At 42.6% G+C, this 13,585-nt stretch overlaps 1 protein-coding gene across 1 annotated transcript in view; it reads left to right on the top strand.

Moving 5' to 3' along the window:
• col27a1b (collagen, type XXVII, alpha 1b) overlaps positions 1 to 13,442 on the top strand; it is a 42,949-nt gene extending 29,507 nt beyond the window's left edge. The window contains exons 35-55 of the mRNA XM_068720684.1: positions 878 to 931; positions 2,003 to 2,059; positions 2,155 to 2,208; positions 2,293 to 2,346; positions 2,444 to 2,497; positions 2,620 to 2,673; positions 2,783 to 2,890; positions 2,992 to 3,099; positions 3,711 to 3,818; positions 3,910 to 3,963; positions 6,129 to 6,191; positions 6,359 to 6,412; positions 6,515 to 6,550; positions 6,988 to 7,005; positions 7,169 to 7,204; positions 7,800 to 7,826; positions 11,667 to 11,732; positions 11,904 to 12,072; positions 12,148 to 12,257; positions 12,743 to 12,961; positions 13,134 to 13,442. Coding sequence (XP_068576785.1) covers positions 878 to 931; positions 2,003 to 2,059; positions 2,155 to 2,208; positions 2,293 to 2,346; positions 2,444 to 2,497; positions 2,620 to 2,673; positions 2,783 to 2,890; positions 2,992 to 3,099; positions 3,711 to 3,818; positions 3,910 to 3,963; positions 6,129 to 6,191; positions 6,359 to 6,412; positions 6,515 to 6,550; positions 6,988 to 7,005; positions 7,169 to 7,204; positions 7,800 to 7,826; positions 11,667 to 11,732; positions 11,904 to 12,072; positions 12,148 to 12,257; positions 12,743 to 12,961; positions 13,134 to 13,280 — 1,650 coding nt within the window. The 3' untranslated portion in view covers positions 13,281 to 13,442. The remainder of the gene's footprint in view (positions 1 to 877; positions 932 to 2,002; positions 2,060 to 2,154; positions 2,209 to 2,292; positions 2,347 to 2,443; positions 2,498 to 2,619; positions 2,674 to 2,782; positions 2,891 to 2,991; positions 3,100 to 3,710; positions 3,819 to 3,909; positions 3,964 to 6,128; positions 6,192 to 6,358; positions 6,413 to 6,514; positions 6,551 to 6,987; positions 7,006 to 7,168; positions 7,205 to 7,799; positions 7,827 to 11,666; positions 11,733 to 11,903; positions 12,073 to 12,147; positions 12,258 to 12,742; positions 12,962 to 13,133) is intronic.
• The last annotated feature ends 143 nt before the right edge of the window (positions 13,443 to 13,585 follow it).

The raw sequence follows: 13,585 nt of genomic DNA, 5'->3' as shown, positions 1-13,585 counted from the left end.
GAATCACGGGCTGGATCTCAGTCGCTGGGGGGGTTTTTGTTCTTCCCCTTTAACTCCACAGTCGGTGGGATCCGCTACTCTGATGTGTTGTTTTGGTTGATTTCACTTTTTTAATAACTTTGATTTCTCATGATTCTGTTCAAACCAGGGTAAAGTAAGACCTCTTATCTTGATTAATGGCAGTGTGGATAGAGGTAAAACCTTTTACAATTTAAATTATTCTTTTTGTCTTAAAGTTGAACACTAGAGAGCAGAAAGAAGACACCAAAACGACATTTGTTGCGTCCAATGGAGACCACACAAGGACATACGAGAACAAAAAAATTTAAGTTTGAGTCGTGTCGATTCCTAGCGAGCCGCTAGCTGAATGTACCTCTCCTCTAACTAACCATACCAACGAAGAAGTCACTTTATTTGTGCCAGTTCCGGGGGCGGCGGAGAAGCTTTTCATTTACAGCGGATTTTTTTTTTTTTACAAAATGTATTTTCTTACTTCTTGTGCAAAAGAGATTAAACACAAAATTGGAAATTGCAATATAACTAGTTATTATCTGTATGTGCGCGTAATCTATTCTGGATAGGATTGGTGATGAGAAATTGATCGTGGCAGAGTTGAAACCACAGTATAATCAAATTGTTGATAACCGTGACTTGACTGATGGATCTTCAAATTGCATTCTCCATGGCAACAAAAAGATTAAGTGTTGATTGATGACATTGGTGCGTTATCACTTTACAGAAGTTCTCTCCCCCGCCGTCTGTCTCGACCTCGACTCTGTGTGCTTCTCCACATCGCCGACGCCATATGTCACGCTGTGAAGTGGGAGTGAAGGCTAAGAGGTCTCAAACTCTTTCTTTTTTTTCTTTCTTGCCGTAGGGTCACATGGGACCACAGGGCCCCCTTGGACCTCCGGGGCCGAAAGGTGAAAAGGTAGTTAACCGCATTTACTTGCTCTCTCTTAACAGCCGTCTGCACTTTGATTGCGTCTAATGAGCTCTGCAGACCTGTAACGACTGCATTACTTAACAATGTAAAACTGCCGTGCGGGTCGTTGTCTTTGAGTGGTCAGTTATTTTGATGCGTCGCTTCTTCAGTTGTGTCCCTAATTAGTGCTTCCTCTGTCTGTCTTGTCCTTGCAGTATTCCTAAAAGTCATCCCTAATTTGATCAACGATATGAACTAGGACGCATCCAATTAACTCAGTGCTGTCAAATGTATATAATTAGCCGAGCACCTGGTCCGCTCGTGATTTTGGGGATATTAGCAACATAATTTGTGTTTATTTGACAGGAGCAGCACAAAATGGAACACGGCGCACTACAGTTTAGTGGGACGCTAATTTGCATGTTTGTTTTTTTTTTTTTTTTTTTTTTCGTAGTCCCTGGGCAGGAGCCATCTGGATGTGGATATTTGTTACTTTCTCGATGCCAATATCCACAAAATAATGGCCGCGCTCGCGTTCTAATTAAATCAGCATCGCGCCGGTCGTTGCAAAATGTATAATTGTCAATTGAGTGAGACAGGTAACCCTGGCACTAAAACACGCTGCAGATAAATACACATCTGTATCACAGTTCTATTAAAAGCACTAATGCTACAACGTGTCGCTTTAATCCCTTATAAGCATCAGCTGTGCTTGGCTCCCGGCCATCGCTGATTATCCTCCTACTTTTGGATGCCTGTCGGGCTCCTCGTTTTTTTTTTTTATTTATTTCATACGACACATGCACCACACATGTCTATTACAATCACACACACACATCCGTGGTTATTGTTTAATGAATCCCATGAAACCCCCTTGAATCAGACAATGGCTCCGGTAATGTGAAATGGGATCATTGCGGGTAATAGCGCATGTAATTATTTGCCATTCATATGAAGAGAGTGGGCGATGCGTTTCCTTTTTGTTGTGCTCTTTCAAACAAAACATGCATTGATTCTTTTTGCACAAATCATTGGGTTTGAGGAGAATTCCGTTGAGTGTGGTTGTTGCTTGTTTAGGGGGAGCAGGGAGACGACAGCAAGGTAGAAGGTCCGGCGGGTCCCCAAGGTGACAGAGTGAGTTTCTTACATAAACCTGTTTTGTTTCTTCCTGTGTCATTTGTTAGTGGTGGTCTGGATTGTTTCATTCATTTGTTCCCATATGAACCCAGGGTCCTCCTGGAAACAGAGGAGAGAGAGGAGAGCCAGGTGATCATGGACACATTGTAAGTGAACTATTAAAATGTATTGAATTCAGGTGAATTCAGGTGATTTCTGTCCATTGACTCGCAGACACTTATTTATTTCAGGGTCAAATAGGCGTTGATGGAAGGAGAGGCGAAGCTGGTGCCTCAGGGCTTCCTGTAAGTTTCTTATTCATATCTCTTAAAATGTAAAAGATTTATAGACATTGTGTCCATATTGTCCATATTTCAAATCAAACGGTGACGATCATTTTAGGGACACTCTGGGCCAAAGGGACAACCGGGCCTGAAAGGATCCAAAGGTGACCAAGTAAGGACAGACATACGGTGGCATGGTTTTGTTTTTAGAAAACTCAATTACTTAACGCAATATTAGCGGACTGTATTTACTGCCATGTAAGAACTGTGGAACGTGAACTCTCAATACTCCAGGGTCAGAAAGGAAAATCAGGGGCGAGAGGTGCGTCTGGGACCAAAGGACCACCAGTGAGTCTGATACGGTTCTCACTATATAATCAGACATAACTCACAGTGGAGCTTCATATTGAAAACCAATGCAAGCTTTGGCATAAGCATTTCCGATTGTCTTCCTAAGGGTCCTGAGGGTCCTCTTGGCCCACGGGGAGTTGTGGGCAGGGAGGGGCTTGAGGGCCTGTCCGGCACGGACGGACCGCCTGGTAAAGACGGAACCAAAGGAGTCGAGGTGAGAGGACGCTGTCAGCGGTTCACCTTTCCAAGGAATGAAGAGAATGCTCACCAAACAATACGTGATAATCAATGAACCTTGAGTCCGTCTGTGTTAAGGGGGAGCAAGGAGAAGATGGAGAAGTGGGCTCGCCTGGCAGACCTGGGCAGCAGGGCTCGACCGGTGAGACGGGGCTTCCTGGAAGTCAAGGCTCCTTTGGACCAAAGGTGGGAATGATGGGTGGACGATTTGTGCATTTTAGTTGCTTGAGCTTATTGTGCAAAGTCTTGATCTTATTCACAAAGAACTTAATGTTAAGCTATAGCTCAAGCTTTTTTTTTTTGTATAGGCATTTTTATTGCCAATATCAAGTGGAAATTGCCAACTCTGCTGTAATCTGCAAGGTCGGGCTTCCTTGGCGCCGCCGTGCCGTCTTTATGCTTGAGACTGTTTTCTAATCTCCAATGCCGCCAATATTTCTATCGACCTCATTTCCGCGGCAACAATTGCAGAAAGTAAGTGTCGCAAATATTAACAAGTTGGCTGTAATCTTAGTTTTCATGGCCTCGCCAATGCAACATTAAAGTTACATAAGCATACACAGTGAGAAACATAGAGAGGCTTTTATTTGTTCGTATTAGGTTAGGGAATGATAGTTGCATTATGATCTGGTCATGTGTTGCGGATCAGCGTGGTGGGAAGCCAGTGAGGGACCACGAGCTTGTCGCTAGCACCGGAGGCTTACACCGGTCACTCCGGTGTCTGTTTAGAGGTCACTTGGTGGGGACGATGTTCGATGTGTGTGTGTGTGTGTGTGTGTGTTGTGTCTGTTGTCCAGGGTGAGAGGGGTCTTCCAGGCCAAACTGGCACTTCAGGGAAAAAAGGTTCTATCGGCGGGATGGGATTCCCGGGACAACGCGGAGAGCAGGGTCCTGAAGGGCAGCCGGTGAGCACTGATTTGTGAAATAACTTAAATTTCCTTTTGCGCGCCAACTTTTTTTTCTGCTGGTTCAGTAATGATTATCGTACTTTCTCAGGGGGATACCGGTGACCGAGGATTCCCAGGGGTGCTGGGTCTGTTTGGACCGAAGGTATGCGCACCATTTAAGCTCCACTCGCAACCACAGTGACGAACTTCAGGTCAATCAGACCTGTAAAGTTTCCCAGTGTGAACAAAGTTGTTGATGGTGATATGAATCTGAATGACCCAAAAGCAATTTCTGGGTATAACTCACATTTTGGTTGAAGTGCTTTTGTGAAGTTTGAGGTTTTGAAATTGTCTGGAGGTTACATTACATTATCTTGTCTTCGGTGAAAAATTGATACGAAAGCTGTTATGTATTACTGTAACATGCCTCAGGATGACATCTGCTACGCCATACGTCTGCTTTACTTACAGCGCTGCTGCACTATAGATTATTGCCAGCTGAAGAAACAGAACAGGCCTTTCCTGGAGTCTGGCTCTTTAATATGAAACCCCCGAGGGCGATCGTGGATACTTTCCTACTGCGGGAGTTGAACAGGAGTGCGACGCAGATGAGCTTTTGTGTTAGTTGTTCAGTGGAGTTTACTGTAATTGCTCTAACTCAGGAGCAATGAGTATGGATAATCGGAGTTAAGTCATCAGATAAAAGTGCAGGCTCTGAAACCAAACATCTCAAGTCCTGGAGTGATGTCCAAAGGCTGCAAATGCAACAATATTGACCCTATTCTAGATAAGAGATGAAGCTGTTTACCCTAGTGCTTTATTAAACTTGTCCACTTGTAATCATTACATTAATCAAACTTGAGATGTGTATCTTTATTACGGCGCTATTACGATAAAAGCACTGTGCTGCAAACCATTTCTTTTTACAGCTTTATTAGAATAGATTAAAGCCGGTAGCGCATGTGTCGTTAAGCAGCGAGGTAGCTGTTTGCAGTGGCGTATGAAAATGTTACATCTTTCATAATATGCCCTAACAGAACGCTTTTTTGTATGCCGGTGGATTAATATAGGAGCTATCGCACCACATAAAACATCGCCGCAGTTTCGGGGCTTTTGGGTTTACAGGGCAGCCTTGGAGGAGGTGAGGAGGGATGAGTGAAGCGGCGATTTTGTGTGAGATTTTTGTTTGTTTTGTCGGTAATGTGTTTATAGATTGAATGATTTTTAGTTTCTTTTTGTTCTTGAAACGCGGTTGATTGATTAGATATAAAATAGCCATAGAGGAATCTATATTGATGGTGTTTTTTTGCAGGTCTAGTCTTGTGGAAAACAAAATCTAATAGAGAAGCTGAAGCCTCGAGTCTGAAAAAGTATGTTCAAATTCCATAATACATGCTTCTTCAACGCAAGCGCTCGCAAAGCGCCAACATTAAGGATACTCAAAAAAATACATTGGCTGCGTTCCAAATCACAAACTGTCCTTACAATGTATGTGGTGCTGAATGCAGTGTGCATACTAATGGCACTACTTTGTTGTAGCATTGCGCCTTGAACTTTGATGCTCAGTCGATGTAACATGTTATCTTCGGCTGCGCAAATTATTGTGGGTCTGAAAATGCGAGTGGATGCAGTAGGACTTCCTGTTATTTTCTATTATTTGACATGTTCAAGGACATACAACATATTTTTCCCGGCATAATAAATAGTTTGGTAGTGTTGGTATTGGGGACGCAGCCATTGTTTAAGTCTTGGCGTTCTAAATCTAGAGTGCGCTTTTAATCAACACTGCAATGCGCACATGAAACGGACAACCTGATAACAGCCGCAATCAATTAAAATGCATTTGTACAGAATAATAACTCCAGTAAAAACCTCAGAAAACAAACAGATAGTGTGTTTGAAAGGAAAGTGCTTTTTCTCTCCGTGAAGTTTATTTGGCGGCCAAAGTTCGATTTGGACCGAAAGTCCATCAAAGTGTTGTGTTTACTTTTAGTGCAAAATGGGAAATTACTGTAAGATTCTGTATGCTAACTGTAAAAATAGTACAATGTGGCAGTTAGTATGAGTATAATGCAGACTGCTGCAATTAGCATTAGCAATTAGTCTGAAAATAAGAGTGCTTTTTCTCAGAGCCACCACCTAGTGGCCATTAGAGGAACTGTAGGTTAAGACGTCTCGGTTGTTTTTGTCATTCGCTAACCGCAGAGAAATTTGTCAACGTAATAAATCCTGCTTCTTGTCAACAGAGGTCATGGAAAATTCAACATGGGTTTAACCTTTAGACTTACCATATCTACAGTTATAAACTATAAATATTTGTTTTTCTAGGGACCCCTGGGAGACATTGGCCCAGCGGGGATACAGGGACCGAAAGGACCACGCGGTTTGTTGGTAAGATGAAGATTAATGGTACTTTTGGTAACTCTGTGCAGTCTCTCAGCCAATACCAGTGCACTGAACTCTCACAAACTGCACACTTCCCATGAAAAATAAACAGCGCCTCATAAGACACTCCATCACATGGTGTCGTCAGTCACAAACATGCTTCTGCTTTCCAGGGTGTGGAGGGAGCTTTGGGCCCCGTTGGCATCATTGGCCCCAGCGGTCATCCTGTACGTACCTCATATCTCATCCCATCTGCCAAGCTTTGTGTGACTTCTCTCTGCTGTTTTGGCAGTGATGGAGTGATCCTCTGTCTCCTTTCTCTCCATCAGGGACCCACGGGTGACAAAGGAAGTCGGGGGGAGACGGTGCGTGGTGATGTTTTGATGAATCATTTTGTCTGTACTTTGAGAATAGGATACTTAGTATGGAGACGGCGCACCGCTCGGCCCCCTTTGCCCCTCAGCACTTTTCGTTTCCTATTGTGCTCCAGTGTTTTGTTCTTTACACTCACAGTGACACTTAGCTGCTGTGGAGATTCCTGCCAGGGTGATACATGTTAGCTGCATGCTGCATCTCAAGCTTTTGAAGTATATTTTACAAGCTCGCTCCCAAAATGCCAAACATTCACGTATGAGTTCGCTTTGTCAAATTAGGGTTTGCTGCGTGTAGAAATACCGTTTCTGAGTCCTACAAAAGAAGCAAGAATGCAATTCAACAAAACTGTAGCTACAATCTGGTATTGTGGTATTGTGGGATTGTTCACTTGTGAATATTGATTACTTTTTTCTTTTGTTTCTTACAGGGTTTGCAAGGACCAAGGGTGAGTAATTATTCACCCCTGTAGCTAAATCACTATTCTTTGCACGGGCCGGTAGTCTGCTCAGTGCTAGACGAAATCAATTACCTGCTTCATCATCTTCCATAAAATCCAAGTTGTAAAATAATAATAAGAAGATGGCTAATGTGGTGTTGCAATCTTTCAGGGATTTCGTGGCCCTCGTGGACCACCTGGACCACCAGTAAGTTTTTTTATTTTAATGTCAAAATTCTCCTTTTATGTAATTCGGTCTCGATTTCAGCGGTTTAACACGTGGAAAAAAAGAAGAGAATTAAGTTTGGTTGAAATGGGTTGAAAGATAAGTACTTGGCTGTGGGTGCGACATCTATTCTGCTGCAAAATCATATGAAGAGGAAAATCTAATTTGTGCATGAACGCCCGAGTTAAACTGCGAGCTTATGATGTGTGTTATTGGGAGAATAACCAATGACTGGTTACAGACCCAGTTTTTCATCCACTGTGATCTGATTCAAGCAGATGTTAGCCAGCGGCTCCCCTGATCTGCATTTGACATGCTTTATTTCCTGTCCGTTCATGCCTCATTTCCTGTGCATTCATAATTGTTTTTGTGCATATCTGCATATTGGATGGGAGTGGCAGAACCCACCGCACACACACACACACACAGTGGAGAATAAGATTTATAGAAGTAATTACAATATACACTGTACAATACACAGAGTGGTTGTTTCTACAAACGTTTAAACAAGATGAACAACAGAAGTGTGTCAGTATACATGGTGGATATACTGAAGGCCTTCCTCTTTGCTTTTCAGGGTCTTCCCAGTTCCTCACTCTCACTTGTAAGTATCTTTCTCTTTAATGTCCATCATGTATAGTAAGTCATAAAATGCATAGTATTGTATGTCATAACTAGAAAATTTCGCAAGAAATTTTGACAGTGTGGCTTCTACTGCCCGAAGACGTCACAATATATATATATATATATATATATATATATATATATATATATATATATATATATATATATATATATACACGCCAATGTTACCGGTTGTATCGTTGAGGTTCGATTGAGATAACGCTTCTCTCTTTTCTGCATTTTAGATTCATACTCTTGAAAAAGTTTAACCAAGTTGAAGCTGACGCTTTTATTTTGAAAACTTACCGGATGCTCTATCCCTTATCGGTGTCTGACTTCCTGCCTGGGTCGATCTGCTCTGTGTTAATTGACGCGATAAACCCGACCCGTGGGCTCTCGCACGCCCTTCATTGAGGCAGAGGTAGTGTTTGCCTCTCTGTGCTTTTTCACAATGTCAGATCAGCAACACTAAATATGTTCTACACAGACGTGAAATACAGTACCTATTATATGGGAAGAAAGGACATATAATGAAAGTGTCTACAGATATTACAGTGTGTGCAGGAATGAGACAGCAAAAGGCACGCGCTCAACCCAGTTAGTGAGGGATTCACAGTCTGAGGTGAGGAACAGCTGGTCACTGCCTCACCTCACTGTCTCCTCTTTGTTTGAACAGGACATGCTCTAATTCAGCAATTTTGATTATAAAAATGTTTGGAATAATACAGAAATTACATTTATAGCGCAGATCAGTAGAGAAATATTAATATTTATTTTATTTTAGCATTATTTGTTTTTTACATTTCATCATCACACCCTGACCGCACGTCCTGCGTAGAGCTCTGGGTGAACACAGACGGCTACAGTTTGTACTTCCTGATTCAACAACAACAGGACGTCAGTGATGACAGGAGGAACATCGCCCCAAACGCGCCGCCTCAAACGCGTCGCTCCAAACGCGTCGCCCCAAACGCGTCGCCCCAAATTCGCGTCACTGCAGTCTCATCGCGTCTGTGCAAAGACTTTGTATGTAATCTCGTTGCGCGAATAATTCGCCCTGCGTTCGGTGTGAACACAACTGGCAGCCTCGTGGGGAGGGGAGGGGGGAGCTGCGCTCATGTGATTGGTTGAAAATGAGGCTGACATCTGATTGGCTACAGATAGGTCCATGTTGAAAAAAACGTATTTGTGAATCCGGCCAGGCAGGGGAGTCTCAAAATGTGAAGAGATCCACAAACAAATCCACAAACAAATAAAAAACATCCACACACAAATACATACTAATGCAGAAATATATTTGTTCTGCGTGCATTTCGAGTCCTTCTGTGTGCATTTGTAAATTGAATATATTTGTGAACTGTTCTGTGCACGTTTGTGAATCTTTCTGTTTGCATTTGTGAATCCTTCTGTTTGCATTTGCAATTATTGAGACTGATCTGACCCCATATGTTAGAGACTAATTATGAGAGATTAGAGTAAACAGGGATTTCCAACAAAACCACCATTCAAACATACACACTTTATACCAAAACCATGAGTCCAATCAATAAAATATGGGCACCATGAGAGAGACAAGACTGAACGCTCTGATGTGGTTTTTATGTTTGTGGTGTTAACAATGTGAGCTAGTTAGATGGATTGAGTGATTGGGAGAGAGAGACAGACAGGCAGACAGACAGATAGATGGACTGAGTGTGTAGAGAGAGAGACAGACAGACAGACTGTGAGTCTGTGTTTATAAACATCAGTAATTAGCTGAATTAAGAACACCTGTGAGCCTGGCAGCCTTTTAATGAGAAAACACTGGGAAACACCGGTCAAACAAATGCACTTTATTCCAAAACCATGAGTCCAATCAATAAAATAACTGGACCATGAGAGAGATAAGACTCTGCCGAACGCCCTAGGGTGGTTTTTATGTTTGTGGTTTTAAAAATGTGAGCTCCAGCGCAATGTACAAAACTGGTGCCTTCTTTGCGAAATTACTTTTCTGATTTAACATGGAGTCTAATGGAGCAGTCGGTTGGAGTTCATGTCGCTTTGCGGCTGTTTGAGCCAAATGTGTAAGTCCGTTGGATTCCATAGACACTTTGTTGCGACCAGCACAACATTTCCAAGCTTTTTGGGATGTGGAAGATGGAGAATAAGAACTAGAAAATGCATTTCCTGCTGAAAATGCGTTGGAATGCTGAAAGCTGAAAGCTGAAGCTCTAAAAGTCTCTAATACCTGAATGACTGTATGAGAGAGACACACACACACACACACAGAGAGATAGAGTGAGACTTGTGTCTGTGAGTCTGTGTCTTTATAAACATCAGTAATTAGCTCAAGCACGAACACCTGTGAGCTTCGCAGCCTTTTCATCAGAAAAGACTGGAAAACACCTGTCAAACAAAACCCCAAAACACCATAACCATAGCCCCTATTGCTCCAATATTAATACTGGAGCGCAAGGATGACTTGAAGAACAGATCATGCGAAAATTGTGTCTGTAGTGTAAAAAAAAGTGGCTTCAATGGCGATTTAGAAATGGGGTACGATTGTCTGTGCAAGACTTTTTTGAAGTACGTTTTAACATTGGGGTCTATGGAGGAGAAAGTTGGTTTTCCTCTCAAGTAAAGGCTTTTGTGCCAAATGTGTAAATCTGTGGGATTCCACAGTCATATGTCTACGACAAGGACAAGATTAGCTACGTTTCCATCCAAAAATAATGCATGAAGAGTGAAAATTGAGGAGTCAGTCGCAAAAGACAAATATTTTGTTCACAGGAATCTCAGGCTCCTCTTCACTCTAGCGGTGACATCACGCACTCTAAGCTGCGCAATACACACCCATTATAAAAGCAGAAAAGGACTGAAAAACACATAAAAGCAAAATTGCTACAGTTCAAAAAGTGTAAAAGATATCAAAATGATTATAACATACAATCATTGATCAGGGTTTTCTCAACATTTGAAAGTTTAAATGGTGTCTGTGGCTGAAAGTATGAGGAAGTAGAAGGATTTGAAAGTTGAACAAGTTTAAGAGGATTTAAAAATATTCTCCTTAGACATCCCATTCAAAAAATAGGTTGCAAAAAGCTTAATAATTCAAAAGGTTGAAAGATTAGAAATATGATGAGAAATAGTACACATGAGCTGAAAAATCTGAACATTTTGATATTGGAACGGTTTCTGTAGCTTAAGATATGAAGGAGAAGAAGAGTTTAAAAAAAAAAGGGGGACGGAAGAAATAGAAGTCGGAATAAAGATTCGAAGAACAATGGAATGCTGAATCAGCGTTCCAACAATAAGCCCGCAGGATTACAGTCAGTGTGCTTTGGCACAGGCAGTATTCCTGCCTTGTTCCACAAAGCCACACTGAATGAATGTCATGAAAAATCATAGTACAGCATTCCATGAAAAGGCATTCAAAAGTCATAGTATAGTATGTCATAAAATGTCAAAGTAGAGTATGTCATAAAAGAAGTCATAATGAGTTATGACTTCATTTTTAAGTCAGAAAAATCATAGTAAAGTTTGTCATAACAAATCTTAGTTTAGCATGTCATAAAATGTCATAATAAGGTATATCATAAAAAGTCATAGTATAGTATACATTAAAATGTAATGGAAGTGGAATAGTATAGTATGTCATAAAAAGTCATAATATAATATGTCATTAAGAGTCAAAGTATAGTATTTCATAAAGTCATAATAAAGTATAGTATGCAATTCAAATGTCACTTGAAATTCATAGTATGTCATAATAAAATGAGTAAAAAGTCACATTCGAGGCGTTGCTGTGGTTACCTGATCGCCTTTCTTTCTTCTTTGGCAGAGGAATGAGGCTCTTGGTGCCGCCTTTCAAGTCATCATCGACTCTCACGCTGCACTGAGGCCCGAGGTTAGTTCTGAGGAACGCTGTGCTCACTGACTGTTGACTGTTGGGGTCCGAATGGGTATTATTAATATGAATGAGTCCGTCAAAAAAAAAGGTTTTCTGATCTAATAACAGATAAAAAATCATAATAGAAAATCACAATTCAATCGCGCCAACGTTCATGTCCGAAAGCAGAACCATCCGAGCATGGACCTCGTCATGTTGGACCAGGGCACGGAGATCTTCAAGACCTTGCAGCACCTCGGCACTCTGATCCAGAGTCTGAAGAACCCGCTGGGAACCCGCGACAACCCGGCACGGATCTGCCGAGACCTCCAGAGCTGCGAACAGAAGATGCGCGACGGTGAGGAGACGCTCCAACTGTCCTTTCTGTGCACACGTCCCGTTCTTGCTCTAAGCGCCGTTTCCTCTGTGACAGGCACTCACTGGATCGATCCGAACCTCGGCTGTGCCGCCGACACCATTGAGGTGACGTGCAACTTCACTGCCGGTGGACAGACCTGCCTGAAACCGATCACGGTATCCAAGGTCTGGATCACGTCTATATTTGGCCATTTGCTTTCGGCGAGACGAAACGCGGTGGAATGTAAACTGGTATAACGAAGACGAGATCGCTTCAGGAGTTTGTTTACACTTTTCTCTCCCTGTACTATAAACTGTAGCTCTTTTTTTTTTTTTTTTGATAAATTCTTGGCAATGAATCTTAAGGCTTCCCATTTAGTCCCGTTGGCCAAGTCACTATCAAAGTCACGCTTAGTTGGCAAAGCAAACATCTAGGATATTAATGTTCGGGAGTTACTCTTCAGCCGTAACGTTTAGCAATTAATCATCAGAACGCACAAGATCACAAACACATTGGTGTCTTATAAATTAAAAACTAAAATGATACTTTTATTACGTAGACTTTCCACCAGCTGAGTCCTGTTATTGTTTACATCAGGATTTTTTTTCAGGAATTGAGCCTATTTTCCAAAATTAGGATTATTTGAGAAACACAAATTCTTGCTTTACAGTTGGAGATGGGCGTGGGTCGTATCCAGATGAACTTCATCCACCTTTTGAGCACCGAGGCCGTGCAGCACATCACCGTTCACTGCCTCAACACACCCGTGTGGGCAGCGGGACCCTCCCTGCAGCCGTCATCCAGGGCCGTGAGCTTCAAGGCGTGGACGGGGGAGGAGATCCAGGCCGGCGACCTCCTAGAGCCGCTCATCCCCCGGGACGACTGCTGGGTGAGCGCTGCTACAAAACGCACTTGTGTGTGTATCCTGGAGGTCTTACAAATGAATGAAAGGCGTTTCCTTCCTCGTGAAACATTTTCAAAACCAATTCTTTAAAACTTATATACTGTTGAAAAACTATCCGTCTTCACATCCTGTGACCTAGCACCACCTTCACTTTCAGATCAAAGATGGCCGCTGGCATCAGACCCACTTCATCTTCCAGACCCAGGACCCAAACTTACTCCCCATCGTGGACGTGTACAACCTGGCGACCAGAGAACGGGGCCAACGCTTCCACCTCGAGGTTGGACCTGTGTGCTTCTTATAGGCCCCCCCCCTGTGGAGAGGGCCGGGAAATACTCAACGGAGGGACGGCGGGGAGGAAGGTGGACAGGGGAGACTAATGCTTCAGTGGTTTCCAGGACAACAGACCACCATTTTCTCCCCCCGAAATATGCTTGGACTGCAGAAACAGGAGGGGGGGGGGGGGGGGGGGGCACCGCAGACAGGAGGCCCGTTGAAAATGCAGAGATAAGACTTCTAGCACTAATCAGCCTATGGAAAACAATAAGCTTCTTTTTTTTTTTTCAGAGACTCGTTTGTGTGATACACCTGAATGCCCCTTTATGGAAG

The sequence above is a fragment of the Cebidichthys violaceus genome, unplaced genomic scaffold, assembly GCF_023349555.1.
Source record: "Cebidichthys violaceus isolate CVI_PGR_0920_01 unplaced genomic scaffold, fCebVio1.0.p SCAF_26, whole genome shotgun sequence".
Lineage (NCBI taxonomy): Eukaryota > Metazoa > Chordata > Actinopteri > Perciformes > Stichaeidae > Cebidichthys > Cebidichthys violaceus.
The sequence above is the reverse complement of the archived record's forward strand: the minus strand, read 5'-3'. Positions and strand labels throughout refer to the sequence as shown.